Source organism: Lepisosteus platostomus, chromosome 14 (assembly GCF_059453375.1).
Source record: "Lepisosteus platostomus isolate fLepPlt1 chromosome 14, fLepPlt1.hap1, whole genome shotgun sequence".
NCBI classification, from domain to species: domain Eukaryota; kingdom Metazoa; phylum Chordata; class Actinopteri; order Semionotiformes; family Lepisosteidae; genus Lepisosteus; species Lepisosteus platostomus.
The window spans coordinates 21,874,274-21,892,414 of NC_142624.1; the positions used below are offsets into that span (position 1 = coordinate 21,874,274).

At 36.7% G+C, this 18,141-nt stretch overlaps 1 protein-coding gene across 1 annotated transcript; it reads left to right on the forward strand.

The window, feature by feature from the left end:
- The first annotated feature begins 473 nt into the window (after positions 1-473).
- usp37 (ubiquitin specific peptidase 37) lies at positions 474-17,966 on the forward strand. Its single transcript, XM_088605015.1, has 24 exons — positions 474-669; positions 2,271-2,508; positions 4,096-4,261; positions 4,602-4,702; positions 5,214-5,329; positions 5,449-5,526; positions 5,908-6,002; positions 6,835-6,919; positions 7,239-7,394; positions 7,768-7,899; positions 8,426-8,549; positions 9,073-9,278; positions 9,486-9,603; positions 9,868-9,947; positions 11,333-11,497; positions 11,855-11,908; positions 12,016-12,151; positions 12,361-12,586; positions 12,932-13,098; positions 13,210-13,270; positions 15,254-15,369; positions 15,464-15,533; positions 15,695-15,833; positions 16,599-17,966. Exons 2-24 carry the CDS (start codon positions 2,347-2,349, stop codon positions 16,678-16,680), a joined length of 2,835 nt encoding a protein of 944 aa, XP_088461141.1. The 5' UTR covers positions 474-669; positions 2,271-2,346; the 3' UTR covers positions 16,681-17,966.
- Positions 17,967-18,141: the final 175 nt, after the last annotated feature.

The window sequence follows — 18,141 nt, forward strand, 5'->3', positions numbered from 1 at the left end:
ACACTGTTAATTGTTTTGTATTAAAAATAAGAAAAAAAAATGAAAGTATGTTAGCAGTCTTTTACAAATAGCAATCTTTCAGCCCCGGACCCACTGTCTAGACTCCAAAGTAAACTAGTTTATTGTAATGTATTTATTGTCCCACAGTGCTTTTTAAAATATTAGGGGTCCTCATTGAGACATACTTCTTTAAAGAGAATTCCCCAGCCAGAAGCAAGAAAACCCTTAAATTACACCACGATATTAAGGGATTATGGGGGTTCCAAAATGATCTATGTGCGCTCAAGTCTATGCGCCATTAAAGGAGAAAAAAAGGTTTCCACATTTTATACTTAAAGCAGGTAAGAATATTTATAGGTTTAAAAGTAACCAACCCCTTGACCCCTGTAAACTACAGTACAGGAAGAAAACCAAGGCACTGCGCAGCTTCTCGCCATGCCACTCTGTCGCGCGATACCACAGCGCATGTTCTCGCGCCGGGTTTCCGTTGTTGATTTTCACGTTCCCGCCATCATACACACCGGTGGGGCTGCGTTTTGGACCGACTGTCAACGATAACAACATAGTTGCTACCGGAGGCCGGCCACACGGCTATCAGCCCGTAGGAGACGAGAGGGGAGTATACGCAAAATATAGGAAAGCGTGGAAACCGAACGCTTTCTTTTGCACGTAAGACATTATTCGTTGTAATTGCCGGAGTCCTGCGTTCCTCCTCTTCTTGTTATTCAAATTACTGACAGTGGCTGTCATTATCCCGGCCTTTAATGTGATTGCCGGTTTTCGTTATCCCTGCCCACGACGACGTTCCAGAAAACGGAATCTCCCGAAACCTGGGGGTAGTTCCGTTCTAAATAAATGTTGCCGGAGAAAGTGGCGATGTATGGGTCTGAGAAGATGGGGACTGTCGTGCAAGTCCAGGGCTGTTTGTGTGTTCTTGTTAAAATGCATCGCCTCTTTGAAACCAGCTTTTCACTCTCGTGTCTATTTTTTTCGTCGCCGTTGAATTTCGTGCTGTCTGTTCTCAGTCTTGTCGCTGTGATTTCCCTTCACGAACTTCAAGAAAAGTGCCAAAAAAAAGTAACACTTGGAAATCTTCGCAGTTCAAAATACGGCGAAGCAGCACGATTTGCGGGCGCATCTGTTTTAATTCAGTATTTGTGATTCCTGACCTGTATTGTGGAATAAATTGTACTTCGCTATTGGCCTCTGTGCACGTGTGTCTTTGCAGTCTGTTGTGGGCAGCTCCCCGTGATTTTCTCAGACACTTAACAGCAGAGGACAGTAGTTTGTTGACTGTATGTGAAAGCTGTTTGATTTCTGCAATAGCACGGGCCCCATCTATGGTATCCTCAATCGTTTAAAGATCTGGTGTAGTAAGATACGCTTAGCATATTTTACTCATTGCATTCTTTTGTGCGTTAGATTTGGTTTTGCTAGTCGCAATGGTCTGGTGCTTAGATTCCATGCTGTATCGTTTAAAAGCGATGATTCTGAATGAGTGTGAAAATACTGTAAGCGCGTCTCACACAACGATCAGTGGACTTCAGCTTCCTCGTGTTAAGTCAAAAGTGTTTCAATGCACGGCTTTGAATCCGCCTCCCCTGAAAGGTGCTCCGTATCTGTTAAATAATGTTCCACAGTTTGCCAAAATTAATGTTCCTGCATGTTTGTAATTACTACGTCTATCCGCAGTGCTTGCAATTTTGGTGGGATGTGTCATGCTCTCCTGCCTCCCAAGACATGAAGTGTTTGGACATCAGCACATGTTCTGATAATAGTTATTGAGCAGGGGTTTCGAAAATATTTTAAGCCATCATTGATCAAAACGAAAGCAAAAAAGGCTGCGATTTTATCTGTAGAACTTTCATGGGCTGCAGCTGCATCTTTGGATGTCACATTGGTGAAGTCCTTCTGCCATGGCAATAAGATTCATCCCAGAACGTTATTATTTTGATTTGTCACTAGTCTGGTGTGTTGCTTCTTTCTTTGTATACACCACCTGTCATTTTGATTATAACCCCAAGAAATGTTTAGCTATTGGTGTTTTAATACTTAACACGGACAAGGATGTTGTGAACCAGCTGTTTTTAGGCAATTTTGTAATGTTTGTGCTTCCCATGAAAAATGATGTATAGGTCCATAATGAATTTAAGAGTAAAAAAAAATATAGTACTAGTATGAATAAGCACAAGAAAAGTTTCTATCCTCAAAAGTATTACAAGTAACCTTTAATGAGCTGTCTAACTGGAAACCTTCTGTTAAATGTTCAGGTTTTACATAGGGCTGTCCATTGGCCCAGGTGTCACTTGAAGATCCAGTGACCCAGTGTCTGTTGTGCTTCAAGCCATGGCAGCCACTGTGCCAAAACTGTTAGGCAGCGTCCGGATCAACAGCCTGCAACTGGGTACCACCAAGTGGAAGGAAGGAAGCTTTGAGATCCACGAGAAGGACAACAAAGTCAACCTCTTTGTGAGGTTCAACAGTGGAGGAGTCCCCAAAATATTTCAGGTACAGTTTACTTGTCTTTCAGATCGAAAGAGCTTCATGTGTTTCACCCTACCTCTGTTAGGAATGAGGTTGAAGAAAACAGATGGTAAATTTGTACTATTTTCCTAAATTGTGCTGTTTTGCCTGTTCTTTAAGGCATGTTAGCATATGGTGCACTTACTAAGCAGTACATATATATGGTTATACAGGACCTTCCAGATTTATCCAAACGCTTGATGAAATAGGAACAAAATACATCATTTAATGGAAAGCTGTAATACATACTTTAATCTTATTAGCATTGCACAAAGCAAAGTCATATTTGTCATAATCAAGTTCCGAAAGTACAAGGATCACCTTTATTCACATTCCCTTAGTGAGTATTTTTTTAATCCTCCTCTGGCATAGATTACACGGACACCTCCTGCAGTGTGCTGTATAGTTCTGGTGCTTCTTATAGAAGATTTCTGAGCACTTCTCCAGGCAGAAGTGTTCCGGGTCCTTAAGATGATTGTTTTTTTTGTGAACTGCCTTCTATAGTTCAAACCACAAATGTTAGATTGGTTTGGTGACTGGTGATATAGATGGCCAGTCAAGAACATTTACTTTGTGTTCTGTTAACCATTCGTTTGCTGGTTTGGATGTATACTGTTCTCTCAGTGTGAGCTTCACCTTTTTTATACCAAACAGAATGCTAATGAGCATGCACAAGTCTTAATTTTTATTTAATTTTTAACTTTCATTACATCAGACAACATTGAATGTCAGATTTCTATACTTTGTATCCCGAAGATGCCAGTTTGGGTTGGAGATCTCCAGTTGTCGTCTTTAGATTTCTGAGCCTCCTGAAACACGTTTCAGTATGTCATGATGGCAAGATATGCTTGTGTCCTCCTCCTAACGGAGTTACCACTGTACCAGTAGCCTTGATGTTCTTAATAATGGGCACAACATTGAAAAGTGATAGATTCAGCTGTATGTTGCTTCTTTCATTGCCATCCCCTGTTTTTAGGAGGTCAATGGATAGTCTTCAGAGGGCTCCAGTGAGAGGTGTGTTACATCCTTTATATTTCAAGGACACGGGGAACCAACAGAGGTCACTGTGTAGTTCTGGTGGCTTTTCGTTTCTAAAAAACACTGGTTTTGTAGATTTTCTGTGTTCTGATTTAATTTAAAACAGTTGTGAATAAACATGACACTCGTATTTTCTAGAATTCAGTTATTTATGATCAATATGACTTTGCTCACTGCAATGCAGTTGCAGGTTCTGTATAACATTTTTAGAACTGTTGTAAGCAAACACATTATCCAGTCTGTAACTTATTCTGATGTGTGTTCCTAAATATTTTAAATGAGTAATAATTAAAAAAGAAAAAGCATTTAGACTAAAACAAGTGGCAAACATATTTTAAGGTATTTCTACATATTTTTTATGTATAATATTCTGAATTTTATAACCATTTCTTCTTTGAAACGAATCTTTGTTCAGAGAGAGTAAAGGTGTCAATAGAAAAGTGTAGCAGGAAGGACACTTGTACTCGGGGATTGGTGGGAGATGTAATAGACAAATGAATTTTAAAATGGCGCATTTTTTTTGTTGCAATACAGCTAAACCAGAATGTGAAGACTGTGTCACTGGGGCCTAAACAGAATCAATGCCGCATCCAGGTGGTGTTGAAGGACTCAAGTAGCCTAATCATTGATAAAGTGCCCTTGTTATTGGCCCAAAAATTCAGGGATTACCTGGAGAAACTGAAGCAGGGAAAACAGACAGGTACAGTACATATCTTCCCTAATAAGAATATGTATTGCATATGAGATCTAATTCTGGTTACGTTTTGTATTGTATTTTGTTTTCATGAGGTAATATAATAAAGAAAGCAAACATAATGAGTTGTGAGGCTTGTATACAATTAACAAGGATATAAAGGATTTCAGGCTTCTTTTAAAAAAATATTTGTGGCCTTTGTTTATCATAAAAATGATGACGACTCCAAATCCTACTTCTAACATCACAATAAATGCAGAACAAATTGATAAAATAGAGTTCTGAAGCTTTAGCATGGGTATATCTTAAGTTGTGTTTAACTCTAATGTTTGTTTTTTAATTCTAGTTTTAAAGCCATCACAGGGAACTGTAAGCTTTGGCAGTATACTTGGAAACCGGTCAATACAGAATGACTCTAGCCAACACCTACCCAGCACAGAAAGACAGGTAGAGATCAAAGACTGCTTTTCATTGAAACATTGGGAGAATAGGCTTGAGTAAAACAAGCATGAGAAATATAGGCAGAAGTATCTTCTGCTGATGCAGCTAAGCCCTGAGTTGCATTCTACATTTGATCAAAAATATTTGTTTTCCTTGTATTTTGCGAAGATTGGACATGCAAGACAAGTTAATTGTTTTTTTGTATTTTCTGTTCATATTTTCTTTCCAATCTAAACGCAAAAGTCTACACTGCTAAATTCTTTTTTTGTCCAATTTCAAGCGTTATCTAGAACACGTATTTCCAGGGTACTGAGTAATGGATTTTTTTGTGCCAGATTTAAGTTGCCCGTACTTTAAAAGTAATCTTTGTATGATTGTTGAAAGCGGCAGGTTTGTTTCTTTGATACCCTTGTATCTCTAATGTTTATTTTTGCATTTAAAGTTTCTAAAGAAATTGAAACAAATTGCCAAGGTTATAAAAAAAGTGAAACGCTGTCTGTTGCCTCTCCTTGGTTAGACACCTCCTAGGCGCGCGAGTTTGGAGAACAGAGAAGAGAACAGCGTCCGGAAACCCCTGGGCAGCCCAAGCCGGGTGGCCGCTACACCAGTTCGGAGTGGACATTTGGAAAGCAGGTACAGGACATTCAGATTGAGAGATCCCACATTCGTGGTAAAGATATAGTTCAGGCAACCATTTTACTGCCTGGCAGCTCTGGCGCACCCCTGCTCACAATGCTTCCCTCTGTTTCCAGAAGTGAGAAGAGGAAGAGGCTGCTGACTCCTGAGAGCGACCTGAATGAGGACTACCCCAAAGAAAATGACTCGTCCAGGTCTGAGTTTCTTTGGTTCGTACTCGTTTCAGAGGTGGTGCATTTGTGGATTAAACAGAGTGATCTTGTGTCTATGCCATACAATTAACTGTCTGCCTAAAATGTAATATCCTAGATGAACGTTGTGTTTGTTGAAAAGAGTTGTTATTCCCAGTGTTTGTCTGGAAGTAGCTGTAAAGGCATGATGCGCGAGTAAGTTGGGGCTGTAGACTCCGTTTCTGTTGCTGGAATGACATTTAGTTGAATTGCTACAATAAAGGTAAATATGAAATACCTAGAAAGTGCTTCTTTCATTGAGGATTTTATTAAGCATTATCAGTGGAAGTGGTCATTTGTTTATCAGAATTAATTTTACTTACATGAAGTATTTCTTTCTTTTAGCAATAACAAGGCAACTTCAGATCCTGCTCGCAAATTTCTGATTAGCTGCAAAGAGAAGCTCAGTCAAAAGCAGACTGAGGAGAACAGAAACTCAGGTATGGGTTTTTCCACTTACTGGCTTATCATTACTTATTACATGGTAGTAACTTTCTAAATTAAAAAAAAAACAATTAGTTTTGTCCATCATTTAGTGTTTAGTATATGAAATAACTGAAGTGCTTCACACAAGATTTTCTCCTTTGAACGGTTGATTAATGCACTTGGTGTTTAGGTACTTAAACAATTTGACAAGTCACTAGCTCCTCAGCTATGTGCAGGAAGCTGAGCTCTGATTGGAGGAAAGGTGCATCTCAAGCCTGCAATTGCCCAGGAAGCCACATGGCTCACTGTGTTGCCAGTAACCAAGAGTTGCCAATTAATTCCATCCTACCCTGGCTTGTGCTCAGCCAGTTCTGTGCCACCACTTGGGGAATACGCGTCAAAATCATGAGTGACCATGACATGACCCAGGCTTGCAGTAATACTGTCATTGAGAACAGAATGTGTTTTGTGCTCTGAAACAATTAGATAAAAGACTTTCTGCCATCCTGTATTTTAGGAGAAGGAAAAGTTAGGCAAAGTGCAGACCAGAAAGTTTCTATAATATACAAAAGTTTCTTAATATACATCCTGTCTAAAAATAACGCTGCGCTAGCTAACGATGGGCAGATTTTCCATGTCATAGTTTAATTGTGTTAGCAGTAAATTATGGACCAAGGCATTCTGCTGAGACACCTACAATTAAACATTTGGTTAAACTTTGCATAGGTCATAACCTGTTGCCTGGCTGAGGTCAAGGTTATGCCTAGAATACCTATATTTAATGAATTTCAAATGCTGCAGAGTATTACACAACTCTTTCATGTTACTCTTTTTTGTTCTTTGAAGGTCCTGCACCACTACAGCCTTCGTCTTTCTACAGTAGCAGATCTGTGACTAAAGACTACTCGCAGGGAAATTCTTTCCTAGACAGGTAAATTTAAAGAAAGAGATTTCTATTTAATGTAGAAATAATATTTGTGAATGTGAAGAACTGATAAACGTAATATATTTGGAACTTCCTGACATCAGAATTGTTAACAAGTTAAGATGTCAGTAAGATGCAGACCTTTCTTACTGCACCAGGATTGTTGCAGTCAGAGGTCATTCTTAAACATCTTGGTCCATTCTTTTGAAATAACTGAACTATAAAGGTAGCAAACTTGCTGGCAAGAGTCTGTAGTTACTCGTGCAGCCCTGCACTTCTGGTAGTTCACAGAATAAAGTATATTTATTGTCTGTTTTTCACATAGACCAAGCAGTACAAGTCAGTCACCTTCATCAAAAAGGAGCCTGTTATTTCCCAGTCACTCAACTCCCTTGAAAAAAGTTCGGCCCAGTCAGGATTATACAGGTTGGAACAAGCCAAGGCTGTCTTTTCTCACCCAGACCCAACCTCAGTTACAGGGGTAAGGAAATGAATTGATAACCTATGTCTGTATTTTGAGTTAAAACATCATATGAACAGCCAAATTCTTTGCTTGGTTTGTCATCAGTAAAATTCAGAAAAAAATAATGGGTTTCTAAGACAGAAACCTAGTTTGCAGTGTTTTTAAACATTAATTTAGGATAGTGGTATTGTCAGTTTATTTAAATGTTTTCTGTATGGCTTTTATTTGGTTTCACAACAAATGTTTAAAAATAAAACATACCTAATGCAATATATGATCTCATTTGAGACTGTCAAGCAAAGGAAGAACAGAAGTAGAAGCATTGTTCATTTCTGTGTGATGTTCAGTGGTTTTCCTTGATGGATAAGGTTTCAACTTTCATGCTTTTTAGGTTCTCCAACTTGGGAAATACTTGTTACATGAATGCTATACTACAGTCCCTCTTCAGTCTGCAGTCGTTCTCCAATGACCTGCTAAAGCAGGGAATTCCATGGAAAAAAGTTCCCATTAATGCACTTCTGAGGTACAGTATTAACAAACACACACGGAATTCCAGCACAACAAAAGTTCAGATACAGCTAAACTACTTTAAAAGTTAGTCTATGCTTTCCATAGATTGCAAACTTCAGAAAACTCTTGAAAGGACTAATTCTGAATTCTGGATTTTTTTTTTTCAATTTGTGCCATTAATGTATTTGTGTTGACCTTGTGCTGAGCTTAAAAACACATTTGTATTTTACTAATGCTGATTTTTAATGAGGCCATATATATTTCTTGGATTTCAGTTTTGTCTGAAAGAAAGCGTAAACTTTAATAAAGATTTTATATTTGAGTTCCTTTTATACAGCATAAAAGACTTTCATTCCTGTTCTCTTAAAAATTATTCTAGGATTCATACATTTTTGCATACATTAATGTGTGGATTAATTGTTTTTCCGATAGAATTGGTCGGTCTTGTGTCCGAAAAAGCCACTTGTGTTGTTTAGTGTCATGAATTGTACTGTCAATCTTTATTTAATTCCACGTTTGTTTTGCCTTGCTTCTGGAAGGCGTTTTGCTCATCTGCTGGCAAAGAAAGATATTTGTAGTCCTGAGGTTAAGAAGGATCTGCTGAAGAAAGTTAAGAGTTCCATCTCTACCACTGCAGAACGGTTCTCTGGATACATGCAAAATGTGAGAATTAAAACTATTACATGTGTTTGTTTCTCTTTATTTCTAAAGATTTTATTTGAATTTCTGTTAATCATAGGAAACTAATTACTGAAACAGATTCAGCAAAGTTGATATTTTTTCAGCAATAAGACTGTATTTCTTTTAATGCACATGTTCCTCTGGCAGATAAGACTAAGCTTCCATGAATTAAGGAACCATTGGTGATGTACTGTTTTTTACCTGGTTCACTGCATCATGTGCTGCCCTACCAACACCATGGGTTCTAATAGTTTGTGGGGTGGGAAAAACTGTTTCTGTTACATGTATTGTTTAAGCTGTATTTATTGATTAATTCAACTTTTCCAGTTAGATGCTTTGGAATATTTGATATGACTGGGAGCAGTCGAAAAATAGCTAGCTTAATTTTGTACAGTTTATGTATTAGACATAGCCTCTATGAAATTCTCCATTGAGGATGTAGTCAGTTCTGTAGTGATTGTTTTAATGAAAGTAAGACTGCTTAAACATAATAATCTCTACACAGGATGCCCATGAATTTCTCAGTCAGTGCCTAGACCAGCTCAAAGAAGATGTGGAAAAAGTTAACAAAACCTGGAAAAATGAGCCTCAGTCTTGGGAGGACCCCCAGGGAGCACGGCCAGGAGAAGAAGCAACAACTTCACGAATTTACACCTGTCCAGTGGTGGTTAATATGGAGTTTGAAGTGCAGCACACTATCACTTGTAAATGGTGAGCAGAGTTATAAAATTGAGTATTCACTTTGAAGGACTGGGTTAAAGATGTATGATCTTTGAAACCCTTTTTTTTTTCAGTTCGCAAGACCAGTAGATTTTATTTTCAGTTCATGCCGTTAATGCATTTTTGTTGACCTTGTGCTGAGCTCTAAAAACAATTTGTATTTTACTAATGCTGATTTTTTCTCTTTTTTTGTTTTAGTTGTGGAGAGATTGTCACAAAACGGGAGCAGTTTAATGACCTGTCTATTGATTTGCCAAGGAGAAAGAAAACACTTCCTTTGCGGTCCATTCAGGACTCCTTAGATCTCTTCTTCAGGGTTGGTGCTCTCAGGGCTGTAAATCAATATAAAATGTGACGCATACTTGATTACAGTCAAATCTAACAACACTACCTTATGCTTCATACAATATATCTGTACCTGGAAAGGCATTTAAAGATTTTAGTATCATGTTATATGGAACAATATTGAAATCTCTGCTATTCATATAATAATGGCAATGTACGTTTTATTTAAACAAGTGGTGTTAAAATGGGTAAACTGCATTTTTCATACTGTTGTGTATTCTTTGCTTTTATCTAGGTGGAGGAGATAGAATATTCTTGTGAGAAATGCAGCGGGAAATCTGCAACAGTTATGCATAAATTTAGCAAACTGCCCAGGTAGGTTCTGTGCATCTAAAAAACATATTACATTTTACAGAGCTCTATTTATGGAGCCGTCATATGCTGGGAAGGGTAGTGTAAATTTGTGTATGGCATTAAATCCTGTTTGATTCTTACTCCTGTTTTAGATGGATACTTCAGTGGCCTGCTAAACTCCATTTAAGCACAAACTGTTTACTCAGTCCCCATTAAGTACATGAGTAGAGAGCAATCAGAATTAAGTTCATCATGTTGCTAATGAGCTTTCCTCTGGCACTTTAACTGCCTGTGGTGCTCCTTGGTTTCATATAGTGCTCCAGGAGTAAACTAAAGTGTGTTTTGTAATGTTCTTTACACATAGTCCTCTAGTTTGTTTTTTTTTCCTATTGATTACAAAGTAGTCCTGTAGGTTGCTGTTGTCAATTCCTTTGAGAATTTATTTTGAATACTTGAATCAAGTGCTCTTGCAGTCTTCTTTGGTCATGACTAAAGTTCATTCAGTTCATCAACGCATTGCTTTAAGCTCCAGAATGTATCTGGCTGATCGTCTCTGAGTTTTACAGATCCTCTGATACTACACTGATAACATTGTCTCAGTTTGAGTATTTGCCCCTTATCTGTAGTGGTTTTGATCTATTAACCATCTATTAATTTTAATTCCAAATTCTCCAACATAATTTAACAGCAGTCCATTATGAGGTATATTACTGTTGTTGCTTGTTTAAAGTTAGACAATATGTACATTTTTTTAAATTCAAGTTAACTGTCCCCTTTTACTGGATCCTTTTACCCTCTAGGCAATTCTCTAGCGGTCTTATATATTTGAAATATGTTGCTGACTTTTTCCTTAGTGAAAGCTTGGGTAAAAAAGCTGTTTGGTACCCGAGCCATTTCCCTTTCATTGTCTAGAAGTTTCCTATTTGTCTCCTGGATGCCTTTTACTTCACTTTTTATGGTTCTTTTGCTATTTTATTTTAGCCTCCATAGGATATTGGACTCTTTTTCCTTTCTCTCTTGGCCTTTCTAATATCTTTTTTGCTATCGGTTGTTGAGCCAAATGATTAGATGTACATCAAATGGAAGGCAAGAACTGCTGCAGGCAATAAAAATGTCAGTTTTATGTTAGATGGTGTATTTTGTTCAGGAGACAGAATGGTTTGCGAAGTACCAATGTGTTTGTAGTATGGGATCTTTAAACTCTTCTCTAGAAAGCTGACTAATACCAAAGTTACATTTTACATTTACTTTTAACATTTTCATAAGTTGTTTGTGATCATTGTTATTGTATTATCCCGAGTAAGGAGAGGGAAGAGGAGGAAGATATTGAGAAAAATAACTTTTGAAAGAAGATGAAATCACAGTCTGCTAAAGGTTGGATAATAGTTCTTTATGTCCCTTTACAGGGTGTTGATCCTTCATTTAAAAAGATACAGTTACAATGCTCAACTGTCACTCAACAGCAAGCTGGGTCAGCAGGTCTTGATCCCCAAATACCTCACTTTGCTCTCACATTGCACTGATTCTACACGACCGCCCTTAAGTCTTGGCTGGAACGCAAATTCAGCAGCGTAAGTAATGAAAATATATTATTAATATTAATCTTCATGTTACTGTTACTATTAATATTTTTTTTTTGAGACTAAAGTTTAAAATGGTGTTGTATATTTTATAATGCTTAAAAGCTGTTTTTGACCAATAGGTTCAGTTCCAGTTTAAGACATTGTTTTGTTTCATTAATGGATGGAAGATTTGTCCATTTGTTATAGTATTATTTTATAGGGGCAGTGAAATAATATTTCAAACCACATTTATTATTATTGAAGGCTTTTTACGATACTCAAATTTTTTTATCTTTGTCACTCAAACTGCAGACAACTCAAATCTTACTCTGTTATCTAATCTAATGCGTTCTAATGTTTATCCAGGTCTCGGACACTAAAGGCTTCCCAGTCTGTAAACTCAACTATACCAGCATTTCGGTAAATATTCAAAAGCTTATACAGAAGCTAATTATGTTTTGATATGCTGCAGATTGTTTGGTGCCTTTTGCTTGTCAACAGTCTTAAGTTAACAATCTCTTTTACAGGAAAGGTTCCCTTAAACCAGGCAGTTCTACTATGACTATCTTGGATTCTGACAGTGAAGAGGAGTTAACCAGGAAAATTGTCAGTCGCAGTCGCAGGCTGAGTGAGTCTCCTCAGGAAGAAGATAGGACAGAGAAGGTGAGGTGTTGCTTGAAACTTAAAATGCTTATAATACGTACTATTATTAATAGCATACATAGGAACAGCATTACATTAAGAACCCTTATAAAAATAGTGACCAAATTTGAGCTTACCATTTTCTGCACAAAACAGTGGCCACACTATTTAATTTTTTTAGTTTCAAAATGAAAAATATTTCATAGGTTTCTATACATTGTCATTTATAGCCCACGCGGAGACCCCAGATGGAGCATCCTCTGCCTGGCTATGACGGGATGAATGATGAGGAAATGTTAGCAGCTGTGCTGGAGATGAGCCGTCAAGAAAATATGCGTTCGGGATCCCCTGAAGATGAGCCAACTAGCAGCCCCGACACAGGCTTTGGGGAGGGTGATGGGCAGGACCTGGCGCAGCACACCGATCTATTTGACTCTGATAGACCTGCATCTTCGGGTAATGTTTCCTAAAGCATTAGACGTACTAGATCCAGCTTTTTTAACAACCATCAATTGGCCGTTACAAGAGCCCATGAATACTGAATACTAAGTGACCTTGAATACTGAATTATGATATATTGTGATGCTACTGTTGACTTTTGGAAGTATATTTTTTACAGTGTAGTAAACAGGATTTGTGTTGAACTTTGACCTCTAAGTTAGGTTAGCGTGTATATTAAGCTATATTACTAAAATTATTTTTATTTCCATTTAATAAATGTAGCAAATCATGTGCCATATAAGTTCAGCAGTCATTTTATATGATTGATCTGTTGCAAAGGCTGTTTCCTTTCATGCCCAGATGTCTTAGATTCTTTGGATCTGACAAAGGACCTAGATGAGAACAAGGAGAATCAGACCCCTGAGGAAGCTCAAGGAGAGTTGGACTGGGTGCAGCAGTATAGTCTGGATCAGGAGCGGGAGGAGCAGGAGCTGCAGCAGGCTCTGGCTCAGAGCTTGCAAGAACACGTATGTGCGCATTTAAATACATGATCTCTGCTTTTAAAAGGGATTTTATGAGTTAATTCTTTCTCATGCCTGCTCAAAATAACGTGGAACATTTTTTGCGCATCTTGGCAGGAAGCTCGGGAAATGAAAGAGGATGATGACCTTAAAAGAGCTACTGAGCTGAGTCTGCAAGGTAGGAAAGGATGAAAGCTATAAACCTTTTCTTCTGCCAGGAACGTTTAGAAGCTGTTTCCCATTCAGCCTGTAATTATTAGTACAATGCTGACCATTTTAGTGTATAGTACATAGTAAGGTCATGATTGCCATTTCCCACACCATGCAATTTTACTCAGGTATTCTGGATATCCATTATGAAGCATAACAGGTGGCAAAACACTTTTTTTGGTTCAAACTAAACTGCATGTGGGGGACAGAGTAAGAAAAGGTCAAACTCAAATCATATGTGTTGTCAAATCTACGTTGCACATTTTCTTAACATAATCTCCAAAAGAAAAAAAACAGCACATAGCTAAAGATTGTGATTTAGCTTTGGTTTTCTTGTTTCTGCACTATTGTCAGGTGAGTGCATGTCTCTGCAGGGATCTGCACAGTTTTAAAGCAAGCATAGGATGGCTGTGGTGCTTTAAGAGGCAGTCAGTAGGCAGGTTTCTATATGTGATTAAATAAAGCCTGCAGATCATGATAAATGTATTATTGCATGTTTTTATAAATTGAAAAATAGTTCATGAATAGCTCTTATATAATGAGCTATAATAATGTACCTACTGGTACTTTAACCTTGTGATGTTATGAATTACTATAAAAACTTGTTTTCTTGAAATTTAATGTATATTTTCGCTGCACACAAAATAGTGTAATACTCAGTTTTTAAGATAAGGGTTAGTTCATATTTATCTAAAATGTGTGAGCTTTAAAGTGTTCTTGACTTACGGTGCCATGGTGCAGCAGGATTGCAGGAAGTTAAAATATACCTCTCCCTCCTATGACATTATTAAATTATTTGTTTTTTGGATTAAGGACAATTTAAACATTACTACTGAAAAATAAATACATTATTGGTGTGTTACCACTTTTAAAAAATCTCAGTAAATTCAGTGTTTCATATCACCAGGACTCAGCAATTGATTACTCACAAGTTAGGAAGAAGACAATCTTTGCAAGATCTTCTGCATAAGGAACATAAGGAGCGACATGCTATAATATTTAAGAAGAAACTGTCCTCTCTTGTGGAAACAGGTCCCATTACGCTGTTGGAATTTCAATGATATGCAATTTCCTTCATAACAAGGGTTTTATCCCTGAGCATACCAGCAATATCAGCATCTTTTAAACAGCTTTTCTCCTCTCCTAGAAATATTCTCAAAGAAAAGACCAAGCTTAAGCTCAGACCATGTACAGTAGACATGCTGAGCTTTATGTACTGCAAATTATGATTATTGTAAAAGGGCTCACAACATTTGTACTGTGAAGGCTTTAGGAGTATGTCTTTTGGTGGACCAATGTTAAAGAAATGTGCTTTCAGTTTCTTTTTAATTGTTTGTAGCTACAGCAACAACATGTGTAATGAAGAATATTTGTGAGTCGATGCCTTATTTCCGTTCCAGGACTCCAAAATCATTTTGTCAATAAAATGTGTAGTGTTCTGATTATTCAGATATAATTGAATATTTCTATTGAATGTTTGAATACACTAAAATATTTTATAGATGCAGGCCTATTAGACGAATTGCAGAAACTTTATACTTGAACAATTATTACTTATAAAAATATAAAATATCATGCGTATGAATGTCCTTGGATGCCTTTATTTGTAGTTCACTGTTAAAGTAAAAGCAAACTTTTTACTGTTTGAGCAGATTTCTAATATTCAGCACCCTGTAAACTGTCAAAATTTTCTTCTTCACAGTTAAGCTGTTTTGTGTGAGAGCACAATATGTACTAGTTTGCATTACCTATTATAATGTAAAATAAAAGCCTTCTAATTTTGTACAAACATGTTAAAACTGGGTAGCACTGTATTATTGTCTTATAAAACATTGTTTTTTACATAATACTGAGTGGACACTGAAACCTTACTTGCTAAAGTTTACTGCTTTTCAATAGGCGATTTACATATTTATCCTTCCATTTCTCTCTGATCTGTCTTATTTTTCAGAATTCAACAATTCTTTACCAGAATGCCTGTGCTCTGATGAGGATTCTGGAAATGAGGATGTCTTGGATATGGAGTATAGCGAAACTGAAGCTGAGGACCTGAAGAGAAATGCTGAGGTGAGGGTTGTATATGACTTTTCTTTCAAGGAACCATGTACTGACTTATTATTGGTATCGATACCATTAATTAATGCTGTGTATCTTTTTACAGAGTGGTGAGCTCCCCCATTCTTTCAGACTTGTCAGTGTGGTCAGTCATATTGGCAGCAGTTCATCATCAGGTAAAGAATACTTGAATAAACAGTGGAATTTTTAATTTAATTTTATATAATGTAGTTGTTTAAGATTGCCGTGTCACACTTGTACAACTGGAAATTAAGGATGCACCATGAACTAAATTGTAACAAACTCAATGCACAATGTCTCGCTTCCCTCTCCTTAGGGCACTACATCAGTGATGTTTATGACATTAAGAAGCAGTGCTGGCTGACTTACAATGACCTTGATGTCTCTCGGACACAAGAGACTGCAGTGCAGAGAGACCGAGATAGAAGTGGATACATATTCTTCTACATGCACAAGTAAGATCATCTATTCCTTTTAGCTTTAGGGGACTACTGCTATAAAAATATCCGCTAAATGTTTTGTGTGAATTACTGTAGGTTAGTTACGTTTTTATATACTGTATAAAGCTTATGTTATATATAGTTGTAATATTGTAGTTGTTGTTGAAATATTCCAGGAAAAAGGTATGTAGGTTCAGTGTGAGACTGTTTTATCCTATATAGAATATGAATGTTATCGATTTGGTTTTCTCTACCATCCTGAAAAATAAGATTAAACACAATTTACATGTTACAGTAATCTTGCAATGTATATTTTAGGATTCAGTTTCCTATTTGTTTCCGTTTTACACATCATAATAGATCAAACTACCTTGTACTAGAACAAGCTCGTAATTCCATACTTTGTCAAAGGCAAGGAGTAGTGATTTCCTTCAGCAGTGTTCCACAACTGTACATTTCTCCATAAACCTTCTTAAAAAAAACTGCAACTTAATCATAATTCATAATCACCATTGAAACAATTTGTAAAAACTTATTATATATAAGGTTTGTATTATATAGTTCTCACATATTGTAAGTTATATACATCATAAAGCTAAATTTTTTATATTAATTTAAAGTTTGGTTAATACCAAATAAAACTACATATGCTGCTGTACAAAGTTGCAAAAAGAAACCTAATTGTTGATGTACCTTGCTACAGACAGTAGGACCATGCAAATCTCACTTGTACTTATTTCTTAAGACCTTTTACAAAATAAAATAAATATCTTATTGCAGGGATATATTTGAGGAGCTTGTGGAAGCTGAGAAGTCCAATGGGAATAATGAAATGGGAAGGTCTGTCCTGCAGCCCCTCTGAGAAGCCAACGGTGAATTTGATAAACCCTTTAATACCAAAGGGGATGGAGTTATTTAATAATGAGAAAAGCAGAAAAACTTTCCAGTACTACTGACCACCATCCAACTTCCCTCTCTGAAGCACTTTTTAAAAAAAAATGACACTTGCTAACATTACCACAGCAAGATTACTTTCAGTGCTGTGAAATCGTTGCTTACTGTTTGTCATGGACCGTCAAGAAAGCAACTATAACACAGTGTATTTTTGAAGTGTTTCTGTGATCTATCCTGGATTACCTCACCTGTGTTTAATAATGGGGTACTGCTAGGATTATGGAAGTGGTAAAGGTTTTGATCGTTGCATAAGGTTAATGAAATATCCCAGGTTTTCACTACTTAAACCTTATTACCACTGATAGATACTATGCTACTGTTTCCTCTATCTGAAAAGTACTATTAAAACAAGATTTATAATTATTCATGTTTATTGGGAGAAAAGTGTTCGCTCTCCATCTTTTTTTTTTGTCTGAAATCGTATATTCATACAGTTACAAGACAGTGGTGCAATATTTTTGGTAGTTAACTTGTCAATGTGCTTAAGCTTTTAAGTTGGTCACCTTAGTGCGGGTTTCATTAAACTTTAGGGCTTGCTTTTGCCTTCTCTTTGTGTGCAGTTTGTTGTTTTTCTTCATTTAAATTTTAATGACTAGTTTTAAAGCCTTTAACAAGCGAACTCTTGATGAGATGGCTTGTCTACTTTTGGAAAGTAGACTGTTGTAAGCATTAGCCTTTTCTTTGGATGTCCTCAGCAAATCTGTAATTGAGCTCCTAAAGGCAGTAGATTCCTGCAGAGCTTTATTTTGTGAAAGTTGCACAAACAATCTGGTTAGAATGTATTTGTTGAAAATAAAACAAGAGTCACTGTAAGTCAAACGTGTGTAAGTAATCCGTAATTGTTAAAGAGGCGTACATTTCTTTTAAGTATTCAAGCTGAACTATTTATTTTAGTTCATATTTTGATCACTAGAGTATTGCAGTTCAGTCTTGTCCTAACCAATATTTTTATTTTTATCAATGTGACCAGTACTCGTATTCAGGGTTAATCTGGAAAGATATATTCATGTCATCACTGTTTTTTTCCTAACCAATGCCTTCATAAAGCTGAGTAAATGAAGAAATGTCACGGTAAAAAGTTTGAGTGGTGTGATCTGCAGTACAGTTCTTTGGTTTAGAGAACTTGCATACACCAAGCTTCCAGTATTTGACTTTCCCTAATGCATTTTAAAATAAAATAACTTGTATACTGTACCACGACAGTGTTTGAATCTTCACTTATTTTTTTCTTAATATTTATAAACATGTTTAACAGCCTGTTTTACAGTCTTTAGACATGTGGAAGGAAAGTGTATAAATACTGGAAAGTTTCCATGTGATATGGCACATTGTTGATCTAATACAGTCGTAAGTATACATTCAGGGTTGT